This window comes from Cyprinus carpio, chromosome B1, assembly GCF_018340385.1.
Source record: "Cyprinus carpio isolate SPL01 chromosome B1, ASM1834038v1, whole genome shotgun sequence".
Classification (NCBI taxonomy): domain Eukaryota; kingdom Metazoa; phylum Chordata; class Actinopteri; order Cypriniformes; family Cyprinidae; genus Cyprinus; species Cyprinus carpio.
The window spans coordinates 9,653,103-9,673,204 of record NC_056597.1 but is presented as its reverse complement, the minus strand read 5'-3'; the positions used below and the strand labels follow the sequence as shown (position 1 = coordinate 9,673,204).

Here is a 20,102-nt window from a genome sequence, read left to right as displayed (position 1 = left end):
TACATTTAGAATTGAATACTGTAGAAAACAAGGAGTACAGATATGCTGACCGCAAACTGAGTGTGCCAGAGGAAATGAAATGAAAACATTCAGTGTTTGGTGGAAAAACCAAAGTACACAGTAGCATCTTCATCTGAGATCAGATGCAGTTCTGCATTGTGCTGTCTCACTCTTTCAGGCAGTGAGACACAGGAACAAGAGCCAACGCAAATAGTGATTTAGTGTTAACTCATGACCATGCAAAAAAAAAAAGGGGGTTTGGGGGTTTAGCAGATGGGAAATTTGTGGTTAAACTGCATCCAACGAAACTGAAGTGAAAGGGAGACATAGGGGGAGAGAAAAAGAAAGCCAGAGGGTGAGAAAGTGAGATGAAGCGGACAGGGATGGCGGGAGGTTGAGTTTGCCCATCTCATTAGCTCGGGCTCATTTGATTATGTAAGCACCCGGCTCTTCGACACGTTGCCTATTTTTAGCCCTCTCCCATGTCTCGTCCTATCATCTGCTCTATTAGTTATTGGATGTCTGTGACTCTGCCATGTCATGATAATTATGTAATACGTGGCACTCAAACACACACATCTCACAGCAGTCTGGAAGACATTTGCACGCTAATGATGTGTACAGTGCACTGAAGTGTGATAACACGCTCACACTCACACTCACACACACACACACACACACACACACACACACACACACACACACACACACACACACACACACGCACGCCGCACAGTCCAGAGGTGCTTTGTAAGCTAATTAGACAGAGGCTGTGACTTACTTCAGTTGTCCAGAAATCAAAATTCAAGAAATGACCCTGTTTATTATTTATGCATTCCTGGTCTTACTGTGAGTGATTCGGTGTACATTATGTGAAAGACAAATTCAACTGGTATTATGAAAATATAACATACCCCACATGTGTTTTTCAAACCCCTCCCCTCTTCCTACCTGGCATAAAGAGACCACTTTTTTTGAGAATTCAGTCAGTTCCTAAAGTCATTTTCTTAAAGGGATGATTAACCCAAAAACTAAATGTGCGCAACTCATTTTACTTAAGTTAAGTAATGTCATGTATTTCTCAATAGCTATGTTTACATGCACCTAAATAAGCAGTTTATAATCAGACTGATGGCTTAATCAGACTGAAAAAGCTTCATGTAAACCCCTTAATATATCCAAATTTGAGCTCAGTTCGAATTAAATTTGTAAAGGCTTATTCTGACTAATTTCATAATCACATTCAAAAATTATTTGCGCACATGAGCAGTACTGTGCTACATATGTTTACACATGAATACTGCATTTGCTAAAAAGCTCTTCTGACACAAATGTCAACTTTCTTTTAAATATGCACATGTAAATGAATATGTGATTCAGAATAGGGTTCATACAAACAGGATGCTTCACATCTGAAATTCCAATTGGTGAAAATTACTGCAAGTAAACATACCCAACAGTATATCTGAAGGGATAGTTTACCAAAAACATGTACAGTATATATACAGTATATATAGATACATACATACATAAACATACATACATACACACACAGTGAAAAGTCCAATGTGCAATATAGCAGCTCCAGGACAGCTCTAGTAATGCAGTTACTGTAAATAAAAAATTAATAAAAATAAAAATATACAATAAAAATTAAAGTAAAATAAAATTAAAATTAAAATAAAAATAAAAACAATAAATAAATATAATCAAAATGGCATAACATAACTTAAAATAAATTAAGTAAGTAAATACATACATAAAACTAAAAATTGCCAATTGGTAAAGTCACTGCATCACTGTAGCTACAGTTAGAAGCTCTGGTCTCATAAAAACCTGAAACCCAGGCTAAATCAACCTAAAATATACAATTTTTTATGCTATTTGAGTGCAAGAAACAATATTAATCAGACAGTTCATGGCAAATGTTTATTGTTGATTTGAAATGTTATTTAAATGTTAGCTTAAACAGACAACCAGACTCTATCTCCCCATTCAAATAGATAGGAGTTGGTCTTGCATGCCAAAATAGCTATTCAAAGTTTTTGTAAATATGGCCATCAAGTCAACTGACTTTACTTGAAAGTGACTTTGTAGTTTACCCTAAAATTAAAATGATGTCATCATTTATGCACACTCGTGTAGTTCCAAGACTTTTGACTTTATTATGGGGAACACAAAATAAGACACTTTTTTTCCCCCATACATTCAAAGTCAAATGTGTCCATTGAGTTTCCTTGCATGAGCAAAACCCAGAAACATTCTTTAAAATATCTTCTGTGCTCTGCAGAAGAAAGTAAGACGTACATATTTGGAACAATATCAAGATGAGTAAATGATGACAGTCTTTATTTTTAAATATCCCATTTTACTGAGAAATATTTCAGGAACCACGAAAATCCCTTTAACCGCAGTTGAACAAACTGCATTCATGCTGCAAGAAATGTGCACTTATCATGTGTGTATGATGGGGTCATGAAATGAAATGGGAACAGAAAACAGGAAATAACTTAAACCAGACCCAGTTGCTCCAAACAGTGTGTGCTAACCGCGGTGTTGTGGCTCCCACAAAATAGTCTATTTTGATGCAAATGTTTTGTTTCCAAGCAGTCCATTCACCATACGGTAAGGACCTAGACTGCCGTGTGCTCCAGTTCGAGCCCAGTATATGAGGAGGCAGTCCAAATCTGCTAGAAAATGAGGATTTAATCCACTTAAAGGGGGAGAGGTTCAATGTAAAAGCTGCAGAGCAGCTCCAGGACTGGAAGTATGTGCGAGAGAATAAGCCACTATGCTCTAAATGCAATGTATGCAATTGACAACAGTTCATTTACATACAACAGAAATCCAGTTGTGTCGAAATGACAGGTGCCAATAACAAAATTCTGCTTATATCTGGACAATAAATTTACAATAAACCATCAAAATGCTTACTAAGAGTTTGAGCTAATTACAAAGCTCTAACAAATCTAATTTAGGACACAATTCAGCAAGAAACGTCATTAAATGGGACAGAAACTAAAATTAACCTGGTAGCGAAACACAATGCACCTTAACTGAAATAAAAGAGCTTGTTTTATGTTTTTTCTTTTTTTATTAATTTCTAGAAAATGGCATCAGTGAGTTTATAATGGTATTTTGGCACAGATGTGTGAATAGCAGCAATATGGATAAATAATGAATGTGCGAACAACAGATGTGGTACATTTACCAAAAGAGTTAGCCAGCAATTTTACTGTAATTTAACAGGTTTCATGTGGGAAAGTGGCTATTGTTTATCCCTCATACAGTATGGTCAAGATTGCTATTAAACAAATGCATACATTTATTGGAGATTTATGGGTTATACGAATCAGGTAATGAAGTTTTGAATTATTAGACAAGCTGAAGTTCTTCAGCAGAAGCCTTAGTGTCTTTTTGACCTTGATGGGAGCACATCCTTGCAATTAAGTTAATCGACATTAAGAAAATTGCACACAACCTTATTTTATTTTTCATTAAACAACAGTCATATCACAAATGTTTTTTTTCCCAGTAAGCACATTAGTGGTCCACAGCGCCCTGCTGCGTAAGACTTCCATTATTTATAGATACTTACTTTGGCATATAAATAAAAATGAAAAACAAAATATAAGAATAAAACACTTTATTTATTTAACATTGATCAACATCAAAAAAAATGATATCAATGCCAAGACCTTTGCAGAGGTCATAAATCACTGTCTGAAATCACCGCAGACACGCTCAGTCACAAACATGAACCCGTGGATCAAGGGCTCTTAGAAAATGAAAATGGTCTCATTAAACAAAGTCCTGCCATTTTTAAGGTTTCTGCAAAAACTATGTGGTAAACTTTAAAACTTTAAAGAGGGCAAGTGCTTGGCTTTTACGTTTCTTTGCACAAAAATAATTCTATGTATATAACACAGATGTAAGACTTGGCAATATTCAATTTGACGTCATTGTATGGGTTACTTTTTTATTTATCGGTCTCTGTTCTTCGAAATAACATTAAAACCTATATACAGAATAGCAAAAAAAGTTGCTCTGTTCGAGTTACTGAACAGCGTCCCACATGTCATGCATAATAAATTTAAGGCTCAGCATCAGTTTTAATCAATGCGAAAGATTTAATAATCAAAAACCAATTTCAATATCAATAACCGACAAGCACTAAAGTTATGTCTGATATGCTCTCTAGTGTTCCAAAAACTGACAATGTTCACTGCACTGTCATAAGATTACACGTTTTACTATACACCATCACATGCCCAATTAAATGCAACTTGATATTAATATTAAATACAAAGATCCTCAAGGTATCTTTGAGTATTGAGTATACTAATGCTAAATAACCCAAACTACTTGGCTAAAATTATGACATGCAATAAAAAAAAAAGAAAAAAAAAAGAGGACAACACAGTCCCAATGACGGATGCATATTTTCCCACACACATTTATATTTACATTTCTAAAAGTGCAGTCTCTTTTGTATGTATACAGCACATCTTAGCTTATACTTGAACTTAACTCCTGTGCTTGCAACATCTGTGTTTTTAGATACAGTATATATTTTTTCCTCTCAACGTCTTTAGTGTGGAGAAGGATGGAGGAACGACAAGCAGTGTCATTGTGAAAGAGCCGCCGAGACCATGGATGCCATGTATATAAAGAGAAGTGTGAGGATAGTTCTTTTCGGAGTTACAGTATCTCCACATAGTTTTCAGGGATGAGTCCTCGCTTTCCCTCCAGCACACCCTCCAGCCATCCGGGCTCCCTGGAGAGTGTCACTGCAGAGCAAAACCACGGACACACAGGTAAGAGTCTTACTGCAGCTCTTCTGTCACACTGCATGCCAGACAAGCAAGAAATCCTCATCAGATGGAAGACATTTGATTTTTTTTATGTGGATAGTTAGCATGGCTGATGAATGTAAATTACATGGGTATGAGTTAGGAAAGTTTGAAGAACTTTTTTTGCATTTTCTGTGTTCATTTCGGGAGAAAAATAAGCAGAATGGGTTCAAAGTGTGTTAAACAGAGCTGAAAGATTTATTAAATTAGCCAAGGTGTTTAATAAGCAAACACAAGAGGTGGGAGATTTGTGAGTAATGGGTGAAAAGTAATTTTTTAGATGAGAGCAGCAATGATTTAATGTAAGAGCAGCACTGAGGAATTATGTATGTTAGGCTTCTTGTCTGTGCTTAGGATAATAAAAACTGTGAATGTTAATTATCACTGCATACTGAGGATGCTGAACACTGTCTTAGACATAAGGCAGAGAAAAAAAAAAAAAATATATATATATCATATATGAAATCACATTTACAATAATTATGCAAACTAGAGGCAGAAAATTCCATCTAATTTCGATTCTCATATAGTAGCAAACATGCATATAAATGCCTAGCAATATTTTACATCCCAAAATTCTATTCATTTATTATTTTGGCTTTCTAGCATTTCTATTTATTTACTTTCATTTTCATGTCAGCATTACATGCCAGGTGATGCTTTTGCTGGTTAAGATAATTTCATAGAACTGAAGATTACAGGTATTATTTATCTGGTTTCTCTGGTTATTCTTATATAATTTTTTTTTTTTTTTTTTTTTTTTTTATCACGTTTTCCATACACAAAGTAAAACAACGTATTATTTCGGGTGCCAATAAACGAAAATTCTAATTTTAAGTTGGCTCAAAATCATTTTTATTGTAAGTCCAATTCATCAAGAGTTCTGAAATGTTTCATCTGAAGTTGATAATATAATGTCTTCAGAAAACAAGAGCTGTTGTAGTGGTCCTTGTGATATTTTATCTGTCTCGTCCTTTGTGAATTGATTTTAGTGGATGTTATACCCCTGCCCTACTTCTTTCCCTCCATCTATGCTGATATAAGATCAGATTTTTTTTTTGTGCTTGTAGGACCCGCCAAATCCAATATGTCTGTGGATTCGGGTGAGTGCCTGTGGCAGTGATAACGTTAACACTTACCGTCATGGAAGATTGCGCCAACCTGGAAAGAGAGTTCGGAATCATGTTCAGCCTCACAGGGGTACACAGCCTTTGCTTTCATGAGGGTGACACTGAAAAATGGAGGCAATCAGTTAGTAGGCATCCCGCTATTCGGAAGGGTGGGGATTAGGACACGACTTTCCATCTAGCTGTAAAGTGGACTCAGCCGAAGTTATCATTGAAAGCAGTCTGCGTGATTAACGTCTGTCCGTAAAAATCCTAGAGCAGAGTGTTAAAGTAGAAGAGAAAGAAGATAGCCATCAAAGAGTAGATATGATAAAAAAAGAGACTAATTTTAAAGGAAGCTTTGGCAGCATTCAGGCATATGCACAGATTGCATGTATTCAAACACTGCACGAGCTCGCGGCGCCAGTGTACAAAGTCCAAAGCGCGAGGAAAATCTGTACTCGTCAGCTGCTCAGTAACATTTTTATGCATTTTTAAAATAAAATGAGAAAAGTAAGACAATAATAATAATAATAACAACAGTTCTATTAATACATGTATTATAACACTCACACCCAGTGTCCAAACTGGGATCTGTAATATTTTCTAATGTTTTAAAACAAGTCTCTTCTGCTCAGCAAGGCTGCATTTATTTGTACAGTAAAAATACATAACGTATTCAAGAAAGCGGGTCTCAAAATGGCCAAAAAACATTATTTTACTAACTTATTAATTTTAAGTTAAATTGGGCTTTGTTGGTATAGTGTCTGTTAGAATGTTAAAAAATGTTCAGAGTTAAGTAAATATTTTTAAACTGTTGTTTTGTAATTGATTTTTTTCTTTGAAAAAGTAGACAAAACATTAAAAAACACAGTTTGGCTATTTAATTTATGCAATGGTGAAATAATTGGCAAAATATATGAGGGAAAAAATGCAGAAAAACCATGTTCGGCTTCGGCCAAGAATTTTCATTTCGGTGCATCTTTTGAATTTACATATAGTTGCCTAGAAATTTTAATTTGTGACTTCAAAATTTATTAACGATAGATGAGAATAATTTTAAAACTGATATTTCAAGGTAAATAATAATAATAATAATAATCAGAATTTACATATAGTTGTCAAAGATTTTAATTTGTTACTTCAAAATGTATTTTTAAAAAATCACTGTAATTAATTAACTGGAAATCAAAGGAATCAATAAAATCCTTGAAATTCACATGACTTTTTATTACCTTTCAAACATTTTATTAATTGTCATGACATTTCAACCAATTATTTTAAATGAATAATTCCATGACTTCAAAATTAATCAAATGAATTCAGAATGAATAAAATCTTTCTTTAATCGTCCATTCCAATGACTTCTCAAAGATTTTATTAATTTGCATGATTTTAACAGAACCAGTGTGTGGTTACTTAGAATACTGCAACAATGTACTCCAGACTCCCTCACTGATGCATAACACCATTCAACACCTGCAAGTCTGCTGAATGTTTTATATATTGCCTCATAACGACGTGTCCTAAAGTTAATACACGAACCAGGCAGACACCCAGAAAGTTACTGCAGGATTTCTAACGAAAATGTGCTCTTTACAACTGCAACATAAGAAAGACGTCATTCCTGAAGGTCAGTCATTTTTTGCCAACACCTTTTTAACAGATTGAAAGACTTTAAATTGAATGAGTCTGATCACCTGCAACTGGGCATCACTCATTTTATAGGATGGAAAGTTAATGCATCTTTGTGTCAGGATCAGTACTATAGATCATTGCAATGGCCCCTGCCTGGAAAGTGTGAGACTGAGAGGAAATGTGTGTGTACAGGTGTAGAGTCGGAAATAGAGCTGAGAAAGTAGAGATGAGAGAGAGAGAGAGAGAGAGAGAGAGAGAGAGAGAGAGAGAGAGAGAGAGAGAGAGAGAGAGAGAGAGAGAGAGAGAGAGAGAGAGATGGAATGTTAGAGAGAGAGAGAGGTGGAGATAGAGAGTGAGAGAGAGAGAGAGAGAGAGAGAGAGAGAGAGAGAGAGAGAGAGAGAGGGTTGTGTCTGCGTGTAGGAGGGAAGGAAAAGTTGGTGAGTGTGCGAGTCGGAGGCTAAGCAATGTCAGATGAAGACTTTGCGAGTGAGTGAATGCATGTGTGATTGAGTTAATAGCCTGAGGCTGAGAGCTTAAGTGAGACTTGGAGTGCGAGTGAAAGAATCAATGAGACAGCGAGTGTGTGTGTGCGGGAAAGGTTGAGCCAAAACCGGCCAAACTTACTTAAATTAACAGATTGGAACAAATTAATTACATGCTATGGAAAGGAGGAGTGGATGAGCAATACATTTTCCTCAGGGACAAGTGTGTTTACATCTTACCTTTCCTCAGGTTTATTCTTTTCAGCTCCTGCAGATCCAGGTTTCACTGGTGTAACTGAGGCAGGGGAGGCAGAATTCATCCATGAAGCCGTGGCAGTACATATCCTGCAGAACAACAAATGCCACAAAGAATTTATACTGTACCATCCTCATAGAATAAAAGATGCCAATTTTACAAATACTGTCAGTGAGTGGAAAAAATACAGCTTATGTAGGATTGTAGTGATGCGTTTAAATTCCACAAACTGCACAATTTTATGCTTATATGACACTTTTTGAAGAGTTAAATCATCCATTTGTGAACATCAAACACATAAATACACAACAGAGACAACAAAGAAGAGTAAAAAAAAACAAAAAAAAACAGACAAAGTCCGCAGCATTCCTCACACACAAATGCCTTCATCATTATTCCTGCTCAGACAGTCTCACAATCTCAGACAGGGAGAGAGAAGTGAAGGTTGTGAGGAAAACTGCCCAACGTCCCTAGGAATCTGAAGGATTTAGAAAATGCAAATAATGCAAATGAGCACTTTAGATCAGAAATAGCCGACGGCAGGACTGGGAATTTCAGGAGACGAACTGCAGAAGTCAACATTAAATGATAATACTGCCACTCATAAAAACTAATCATGCCATACAAGAGTATTGGCATCCATTTGAGTTTTTTTTTTTTTATTCATATTTTCAAAACTTATTTATTCAAATTCCTTGGAATCAGCATACATCAGTTATTATCAGTAATTTAATCATTTAAAAAGTATGAAATGAAGAAACAGTCAAGATTTAGCTAATTAAGATTTATTGATCATAAATATATAAAACTGCTTATTGTATATTTAAACCATGATCTTTTTAGGAGTGCTATTAAATCTCATTCTTAAAACTGTGTATTCCAAATAGATGGATATTTTATATATGCAATTAAAATACATAAATCTTGATTTCATAAATCCGGAAGTTTGGGGTCTGTAAGATTTTTTAAAATATTTTGTTAAGTCTCTTATACACACAACGGCTGCATTTATTTGATAAAATACAGTAAAAACACTGATATTGTGAAATATTATTACAATTTAAAATAACTATTTTCTATTTGATTTGATTTTAAAGTTGTATTTATTCCTTTGCTGGTAAACCTCATTTTTATAATTACAATTTTAGACAGCTATTAGACAGCTTATTATTAACATATAGGCTGTTTATTAGTACTTATAAAGCACATATTCTGCACAACCATATTCTACATCCCTAATCCTACTCAATACCTAAACTTAACAACTACCTTACTAAATATTTTATTGCTGTAAATTTTGTGTTTATTTTGTCATAAGTAATAGTTAAATTTGTTGAGTGAATTGGTAATTAGAATAAAGTATGACTAAAAAAAATCAGATTTTCACTTCTCTTCAGTTTTCCTTTTTTTTTTTTTTTTTTTCATTATACATTATGGCATAAATGCTCAATAGAGCTTACCGTAATTTACTGTAAGCGCAAAACTACAGATAACAGTTCAAAATTAGATTCCGGTAACACTGGTTTGGAAACTCAAGAGAATGAAGACTAGAGAGAAATGTGTGTGTGCTGAAGGTGAGGGGAGTGAAGGACTTGCAGGTACAGGAATAGTGGCAGCACAGGGGCAAATGAGGAGCAGTGTAGTCCAGCAGAAGAGACAGAGGAAAAGAGAAGGAGAGAGAAAGAGATATATATGTATAGTATGCATAGAGAGAGAGAGAGATGCAGTGATTTATGACTCTGCAGTGGGTCTCTGAGTCCTCAGCTGCTGCACATCAGCATGAGACTCCAGCAGCGCTGCAGTGCAGCAAATCCACTCATTAACCTCACACCAGCCACACACACACACACCTCACACCAGCCGCGTGAGTCCCAGCTACTTCACTACTACACCACACATGCTGCTCCATACACGTTCACGCTCACACACATTTTAAATCAAGGTTATGCTAATGGTGTTACATCAAACATCAGATCTCACCAGGGTAACGAGTCACTCCAGAAAAAAAGTGTTTACACACTCTTATCTGAATCGTCAAACTCTAAAGAAAAGCTAAATGAAGTGGAAAAAAAATGATAAATTCAATATGGTTGCCCTGGCAACCAGCAGAACCACAGGAAAATGGTTTCGCCCCCCAAAAATGCTTTTACAATTACAACTAAGCCAAACCAGGGAAATCGCACTCATTTTGAACTATTAAAAATAGCACTAGGCACAGAATTGCATACTACATCTTATTTTTTGATCATCAAATAAGCATCTTATTTGAAAAAGGCAAAAATGATTTACTAAACAGAAAAAAAAAAAAAAAAAAAAAAAAAAAACAGAACTACTGTTTAACAGCTGCATGAAGCAGCCTATGATAATCCAGTTACAGTATATGCCCCAAAAATTATAAATATGAGGGCAAAAATGCCCCGTATGGATTTTTGTCTTATAGTTCTATCATATTATATAGTTTAGAATATCTACACTATTGCAAAGGTGATCTTGATTTTATACAATAGTTCAGTAAATAAGAAGTTAATACTGTGTTACATTTACATCAAATATTGCCAGTATTGTCTGTTTTTCTCAATTCTGCACAGAAAAACATTTCCAAACCAATCCACAGCAGAACTGCTCTGGGCCTGTGCATAACAGTGCTGATTTGTTACTGAATGCATCCACATTTTTTAAAAGAATGGAGTGAGCCAGTGATTCAGTGACCCATTAATAAAGACCTGCTTCATCTCTGAATGAATCAGACATTTAAACGAATTGTTTAAATGAATCACTGAATGACTCACTCATCACATGCCACCACCTATTAGCAATGTGTTTCATATTTAGAGTATCATTTCATTTTTTCATATCATACAATCAAATTTCAATATTCAGTAAAAAACACATTAAAACCGGTTTATAATAATAATTATTATTTATGCAATGTTGAGTCAAAATATTACTTTGTACAGCTACTTTTTTTGTAATGTATATTTAATGCTTTTGTAATTTAACAAAATAACAAGGGGGTATTTTAGGGGGTAATAATAAATATATTTTATAATTTTAATTTAAAAAAATGTATATATATATACATATATATCTGAGCTGTCAATTAATAAAAAAATAAAATAAATAATCACACATTTATTCTGCAATTAATCGTGACTGTTCTTTTTTTCCTAATATCTAACCACTGACTTTAGCCATTCAACATTACAGTATAATTCAGAGCTATCAATTTTAACATTTATTAGACTTTAAAAAATAATAACTTCTAATTTAAGTGAACTTAAACCAATCTTCACATAAACCTATATAAAAAAAAAATGTCATTTACCTGTGCCCTTCAGCAAGTTTTGAAATATACAAAAATTATACAGAAGTTATCAAACACTAAATTTGAAATTAAATATAGATGAATCCTTAAAGCTAAAAAAGTTATTGATTTCTTTTTCTTTCGTTCTTTGATTTACAGACATCACAGCAGCTAGGTTACTAAAGTTATTTGGCTGCTATTACTTCAAGAGCTGCCATTGCTGAACGTGACGCGGATCTGACACGTATGCTCGTAGTTTCATTCACGCTTTAATATGAAATGATTCAGGCTACAGAGCATGCCCCCTTATTTGTGTGCAAACCTGACGAGCATGCGCTATGTACACAGTATAATGGCTGACAGGACAAGAATACAGACCATATAAAAATCTGAATAATTACAGTTTGGAATTTTGGAATTTGGAAGCATGTCACAGGACACTGCTTTCAATTTTATATGTATATATGCAAATACAGATTGACTGATCTAGGGATAACAATTTTCCACATTATGCCAGGTATGGATATGCTGGATTAAAGAAACTGTCTGTGCTGAAACATACCTCTCTAAAAAGGCAAGAATACAATGAATGTCTCATCAATTACACAGTGATCATCACCTGTCAACATCTAAAACTTCATTAAGTGTGACAAAGCACAATTCAGCATTTATCTCGACTGGATTTCGACTACAGCATAACTATGATCTGTGCTCTCCTGCTTCAAGGCCAGGGGCTGACAGATTTACAGATAAACAGGTGGACAACCTTGTGACATATGGACAGGAGTAGCTCTGCAAGCGACAGCGCCCGCTAGAAGGGTAAACAAGGCAAACATCTCTCTGTGTCAATAGTGTTTACGGGGTAGGGCCGTGGCCACCTGTCCCTCGGACAAACAGCAGGCAGGATTTACAGGCGCACAGGGAGTCGCTTCCTCTGATGGCAGAGAGTGGGAAACTGCAGGGAGAGAAGCAGAGGGTTACATAAGACCAGCGCCGTCTGCGCACAGGACTGCAGGCCAAGAAGAGAGAGCAGCATGTGCTCAAAGAGTAAGAGTAACTTTAACGTAAAGGGGAAAAGGGGGAATGTGAGCACATGAATGGGTTATTGAGTGCTGAAGGGGGGGCAGGATCAAATGGTGGTTGTGGTTAACGGAAATGAGTGAGAACAAAATCTATCCAAATTGGGAGTGGACTGGTGGAAGCAGCGAACAGATGTGTGGACACAAAGTTTATTTCCAGGTGACACTGCAGAATGTGGTGGGGCCCTATTAAGATTCAACACAAGAGCCAAAAAGACAAGACACAAGACAAACACACAGCATCTGAAGGGCTGTGAAAGAGCTGAGAAACCAGTGGCAAAACCTCTGGCAAATAACACTGGCACAGGATAAAACTCTCAGCCCAAGAACTAACTCAAGTTGACAAGCACAGGCTTGAGCTTAGAACAAAATACCAACACACACACACACACACACACACACACACACACACACACACACACACACACACACACACACACACACACACAAGAAAAAAAAAAAACAACTCTGGAAGTGAATAAGGTAGAGCTGGGTGGGGATGGCCAGGTTATGGCTTTTAATATAGATAGGGCATCAAATTCAAATTATTATTTTAAACTGATAAAATTGTAAAATAGATTAAACCATGATATACCTGCCTGTCGCTGCTTTTTTCTGACCAGTGTTATTTTAGTGTGATTTAGGGGCAGCTGTGGCCTAATGGTTAGAGATTTGGACTTGTAAACAGAAGGTCGCAGGTTCAAGTCTCGGTGCTGGCAGGAGTTGTAGGTGGGAGAGAGTGAATGAACAGCGCTCTCTTCCACCCTCAATACCCATGGCTGAAGTGCCCTTGAGCAAGGCACTGAACCCCCAGTTGCTCCCCCGGGCGCTGGATATAGCTGCCCACTGCTCCGGGTGTGTGTGTTCACGGTGTGTTCACTTCTCACTGCTGCGTGTGTGCACTTGGATGGGTTAAATGCAGAGCACCAATTTCGAGTATGGGTCACCATACTTGACAAATGTCACGACTTTCATTTATATACTATTATACTTTTATTGATATTTTAGCTTTTATTTTTATACTTTTAACTTTCATTTTATTTTTTTATTTATTTTACATTTCAGTTTTAGTTTTTATTTAGTTCCAGTTCATTTCAATGGTTATTTCAGTTAGTTGCCAATGTAACATTTCAAATTTTCAGACAATATTTACATTTTTTTTTCATTTAATATTTGGCAACGCTTTGGTTTAGGGACCAATTCTCACTATTAACTAGTTGCTTATTCTCATGCATATTACTAGTATATTGGCTAATTAGTGGTACTTACTAAGCACATATTAATACTGTATTCTACATGACCATATTTTAGATCCCTTAATCCTAGCCCAACTTAGCAACTCAAGCAACTTTGATAAGTAATCAAAAAGTAAACAAATGTAATCAGTTACATTACATTATTAAAGTAATTGAAATAGTTACGCTACTTATTTAAAATAGGGTAACTTGTTATCTGTAACCTATTACATTTCCAAAGTAACCTTCCCAACACTGTACTACACATGAGCATGCTATGACACATGTTTGGAGAGAGATGAGTCTATGTTACATACCCGGTGCTCTCTAGCAGGGATGTGCTAATGGTGGCGTGATGATTCTTAGATTTCTCGGGGGGCGTTCCAGAGGCGTTCGAAGACTGGGAGGAGACCGACTCATTACTGCTCACTGATGTCTCATCATTAACCAGGCCTGGACTCTCAGAGGATGGAGAGACTGCCAAAGCAAGGGAGCAAGCAGCAAGAGACAGAAAGAATGGTAAGGAAAACAAATAATCTACAATAGAAAAAAATGTAGAAAACACAACATAACAACGAAAAAAGATGAAATTGAGAAAGAGAGAGAGAAAGAAAGAGAGTTCAGAACCATTCTTGACATCAGTTCAGACTATTAATGAATATGTTATGGGAATACTCCATAGTTATGAGCTTGGTAAGTAGAAATGAGAAATGAGTGTGTGTGTGCATGTGTTCTAGACCATGTGCCGGTATTCTGTAATGCGATATACCACGGTAATGAATATTCACGATATTGTTATCGTGGGCACTTCTAAATACCGTGAACAATTATATATTACAAATTATTCAGAAATTGGAATGCATTTTAAGAATACTTTTCCCATCAGCTGGTCAAAATGCACAACTGCTCTATGCTGCTTGAAAGATGCGTGTGCTCTGTTGTAAACAAGCACGAATATGTAAACAAATGCATATGATAAATAATGCAATCATCAGCAATAGACAGCAAATATATAATAGATTTAAAACACACATGAACAGGACGGAAAAACTAGCCATCTCCTATGTAAACAGATGCATATGATAAATAATGCGATAATCAGCAATAGACAGCATATATATAATAGATTTAAATAGCCATTCAGATTTTGTGGATTTGCTATGGTGTTCATCACAACGCAAAATACTTAAATATTTAGACTTAATAGGCTATTTATTTTCAAACTTATTTTTTTACATTTTAATCTGGACTACAACATGCCCTAGATATTGTTTGAAAGTGTTTAGATTTTTTATTGTTCATTCACACTTTACATTAGGGCCTTATTAGTTAACATTAGTTAATTCATTAGTTAACATAAACTGCCAATTAAAAATTCTTCTGAACATTCATTAATCTTAGGTATTCCAGTATTTAATGACACATTGTTAAAATCGAAAGTTGCAACTGTGTTATTTAATGAGCTAACATGAACGAAGATTTGTATTTTTAAACAAAGATTACTAACTTCTGTAGCAAATGTAGCTATTGCTCATTGTTAATGTTAATGCATTAACTAAAGAGGTCTTATTGTAAAGTGGTATCTATTGGTCTTTATAGTTCTTTTGCACTTTAATCTGTGTGAAACTTTTAACTTCATATATTTTTCTGTATTGCTTTATTGTATTTAAAAGTTCCGTTATTTTGACCACTTTTTGAAACTAAATTCCATAATACAGTGATAAAAGCATTAGCAATTAATCGCAACATGAAAATTTGATACCGGCATATTCCTAATGTGTTCTTGTGTTCTGTTGTATGTATGTGGTCTGGTAAAACTAAAAACTCCATGTTTTAAAAAACAAGATTCAAATTATATGATAGTTTAACTCTTTCCACGCCATTGACTAGTTTTCTTGTCATTTAGAAGACAACGCTTCTCCGCCATTGATGAGTTTTATGGCTTTTCGTGTTTTCACTGTTATACACTCGGGGGCGCTATTACAGGTACTTCTGAACGAGTACCTCCCGAAAACCTCCTGAACAAAAACACACATGAACAGGACGGAAAAACTAGCCATCTCTTATGTAAACAGATGCATATGATAAATAATGCGATCATCAGAAATAGACAGCATATAAATGAAACTGCATAATGTTACGGAGTAAAATGATGATCCAGGAAGTGGTATATGGCTGTGCAAGCTTTGGAGGTGTGGATGGAAGCAATTTACTGGATTTTTGCTTTGATAATTGTACTGAATATTATCCAGATGTAGTTTTTGATAAAAATTAGATTTTCTCACCTTTTTGCTCAAAATTATAAATTTTTAGGAAACCTACCTATATTCATTAAGTGTTGATAAAAAAAGAATGCTTTAAGCTAGAATAAAACTTAAAAGTATAGGCTTTGATCTTTATTTTGGTGTATTGCATATTCAAAAATTCATACAGCAAAATATACTGTAGGCCATCAAATTTTAGTGAAAATCATCAAAATCGCTGGTGGTGGCTGGCAACTTTTTTCAAAAATGCTGGCGGGGAAAGAGTTGATGAATATGTTATGTGAATACTCCATAGTTATGAGCTTGGTAAGTAGAAATGAGAAATGAGTGTGTGTGCATGTGTTCTTGTGTTCTGTTGTATGTAAATGGTCTGGTAAAACTAAAAACTCCATGTTTAAAAAACAAGATTCAAATTAGATGGTAGTTTAATCAAAATATTTAGAAAATTATATGAACATTTTCTAAGAATTGTATTATGATCCAACTAGTAAAATAAGTTTTTAGTTTTTTTTTTTTTTTAACTGTCCTCATATTAGTTTTTACATTCAAGTGTTTTAAACAAGCTTTTCGAGGAAAAAAAATCTCAAGTGTAAGGATTCATATTGCACCCTCTTTAAAAACAAATCTTGAGGTGATATTTTGATCCTTTTCTCATCCTTTCTCATTCTTCATGCCTTTGTAGAAATAAATTGATGTTTTATTTCTGAAACTGACAGTTTGTTATTGGTTTTAACACTCCTGAGTATCCAACCAATGTGACAGCTGCCATTTAATATTTAAAACCAAAAAATACTTGCATAAAAGTCACTGTTCTATCCTGTTCTGTCCTATATCCTAATATTTTACCAATAGAAATTGTGTAAAGTATAGTATTTGGCTGGATACTATAAGGGTGGTCACACTTTTCAACCTAAGTTTTACATATTCCACACAAATCTAAAACCTGAAAATACTGATGGGTTTGCTTTTTCGTGAATCCATTATAAATGCACACATTTACAGTTTTCCACTGTAGTGTGTTTATGTTGGCAGTGGCCACATCCCCTTTCTATAGTACCATCCCACAGCAGAGAGATCTCTACTAAACAAATAACCAGTGTTTACTATCTTGTGTGGAAAAGTGTGGTTAGTCTGACCCTGAAAACTGCAGTGTTTTTGAAACCCAACACTTCTTGGAAAGCTTTGTGATGTGCTAATTCACTTTGTGAAAAAGCCAATACTAGTTTGAGTACACCTGCACAGCTGCAGTGTAGAAGAACAAGTGAAGACATAAAACCCTCATAACTGCTTAACTGAAAAGTGAAACGGGAGATATGGTCTGCTTAGATATGGTCTGCTTTGTTCTGTACTAAAAATAAAAATTCACTGTTCAAAACCAAAGGATAATCCTGCACTGATCCCAGTCTGAAATCATTCCTGTTGGGTGGCGTATCAAACCCAAATAGAGAATTTAACACTGTGAGTGACATTTCTAAGCAGTCCAGGGCAACCAAGGCATCAGTTATCCACCTAAATATGGACTGGCAAACTACATCCTGTAGCCCAGAGTGACAATGGGTAATCAGCATGTTTCAGCACAGCATCACATCTGATTGCACAGTGTGCAGTAGTCTTACATAGTCATGAACCCTCAATGAGAGAAATGGTCAAACTCCATGTGGAAATAAACTGCATAAGCACTGGAAAACATGCTGATTTTACCACCAGGATTATGCAACTGAACATTTCTATCTACGAATTGCTGCATCTCTTTACTATTAAAGAAAAAGTAATAGCTAAATAATTTAGATATTATATATTGTGTCTCCAGGCTCTGCAGGAGTTTTTTCCAGTATTTTTTGTGATTTTGGTATGTATGAGCGTCTGTGTGGGTCTGCTTACCTTTATTTTTCCCTATATTATGCAAATACAGGCTCTATATTATTTATTTGTTAGCAAACACGTGACAACTATAAGTCCTTGTGGTGTTTCCCTGAACTTACAGCGCTTAAAGCTGATTAGTCTCTCGTACCTGTTTGAATATCCAGCACCTGCGGGTTGTATACAGCCAGCGGGCGATTCTGCCGACTGAGGCTCTTGGACTGTCTGGTTGGCGCAGAGAGGGGTGTAGCAGCTAAGGATGGAGAGCTGCTCGGAGCATCCCCGCATATCTAAAACAACAAAAAAGTTAGTTGGATTTGCTGGCTAGACTGCATTGTGTGTGTAAAAATCAAAGTAAACAGTCTGTTTAGAGCTGATGCCTGCGGAGAAATTATGGTTATGCATGCGAGTGCGAATGTGTGGAGCTAAAAACAAATAAATATTTTGGATGCTCTCAAGACTTGTATCTTAAAGGAACAGTCAATCCACGCTCATGCATTTCAAAACCTGTATGACCTTCTGTCTTGCATGAAACACAGAATAAGATATTTATAGTAATGTTTAAGCTGCTCTTTTCTATATAGTGCATGGTGATTATAACGGTCAAGCAATACTTTTAATACTAGATTTAGAGGGAATAAGGATTTAATTTCAGGCTGTTCCTCACTCAAAAGTAGTAATCCGCCAAACTGATCTGAAATTTAAAAATAAAATAAAATAATTAAAATTTTCCAAAAATCCAAAACTGAAAATAAAGTTTATTAATTTTGGACAGTTGGGTAATTGAACTGTTTAAGCTGTAGAGTTCTCAGGCGATAAATTAAACCAGTTGTAGTAAAATTCTTTGGCCACAAGCCTTTTGATTTTACAGATAAACAAACTTTATATATTGGTACTCCAGCATTATTCTTGGTCACAGTGAAGTCACTTATACCTGACGAAAAATCATCATTGGAGAAGTGCTCATTAATTGTCATTGTTTTGATCAATTTCAGCCCTCCAAACCCCCCTCCCCCCTTTTTTTGCCATTTTAGGCCTATTATTTTTAGTCGCCAAAATTTTGGTGCATCGGTATTCAAAAGATATCATTTCAGAACACTTGAAATATAGCACACAATATATGTGTGGAATATGTGCACATTTGCACCATTTTATTATACATTTTGTACTTTTTAAAGGGTTCATCGGGTGCAAAATTCACTTTTGCATGTTGTTTAAACTGAAATGTGTGTTGGCAATGTGTGTACACAACCACCCTATAATGATAAAAATCCATGGTTTATTAAAAATCCAGATAAATAATATCCCCTTTTTCAAATCAAGCCATTCTCAGATTCTTGGCTGTGTGACTTCACATGGACCCATGCCCCTCCCACGTCTTACCTTAGACCTGCTCTGAGTGAGCTGTCATCAGTCCACCATTGTTTCGATGCCAGAGCAGTTTTAGACAAGAATGGCTCCTAAGCAATTGAGGTGTTTTGTTGTTGGATGTAATAATGAACATAGCAGTCATCGTTTACTTCCCACATCTGAGCCACTGAACACACAGTGGAGTACGTTTGTTTCTGAAGAGAATGCGGCCCCCGATCTACCTAAATGTGTTTATGTTTGCGTGTAGCATTCGTGATCCAGCCACACCTACAGAACAAGGGTTGTTTTTCGTCAGATAAAACAGAGCTCTCATGAGAGTTAAGCCTAAATAGACCCCTAGGCATGTTGCCCAGTTCATTGAGAGCCACTCAAACTGACGTGCATCTGAACGAGTGGCAGCCATTCAGTGACAACACAGGAAACATGTTTTCATAATAGCTTCGGCTTCATTATAGTCACACCGTGTTTATATTTGAACCCCAGACGGCCGGTGTGAGTGACGGAGGTTGACAGAAGTTTGGGAGTCTCGACAGGGATGAACAAAGGAATGAGAGAGCTGGTAGAAGGGATAGAAATTTGATACTGCTGTGAAATTCTGCAGACGACAGCAAAGCCAGCTCTCTCTCTCTTTTTCCATCTCAGTCTTTGCCCAT

The 20,102-nt window shown here is 35.7% G+C and overlaps 1 protein-coding gene across 2 annotated transcripts in view; it reads right to left on the bottom strand.

Moving 5' to 3' along the window:
* Positions 1-3,631: 3,631 nt before the first annotated feature.
* Positions 3,632-20,102, bottom strand: part of arhgap10 (Rho GTPase activating protein 10) — a 73,529-nt gene continuing 57,058 nt past the window's right edge. For both annotated transcript variants that reach the window (XM_042716519.1, XM_042716520.1), the window contains exons 19-23: positions 18,230-18,368; positions 14,272-14,431; positions 8,321-8,425; positions 5,993-6,084; positions 3,632-4,790 (exon numbers count right to left, since the gene is read on the bottom strand). In XM_042716519.1, the coding sequence (XP_042572453.1) occupies positions 4,702-4,790; positions 5,993-6,084; positions 8,321-8,425; positions 14,272-14,431; positions 18,230-18,368 (585 nt within the window). In that variant the 3' untranslated portion in view covers positions 3,632-4,701. The remainder of the gene's footprint in view (positions 4,791-5,992; positions 6,085-8,320; positions 8,426-14,271; positions 14,432-18,229; positions 18,369-20,102) is intronic.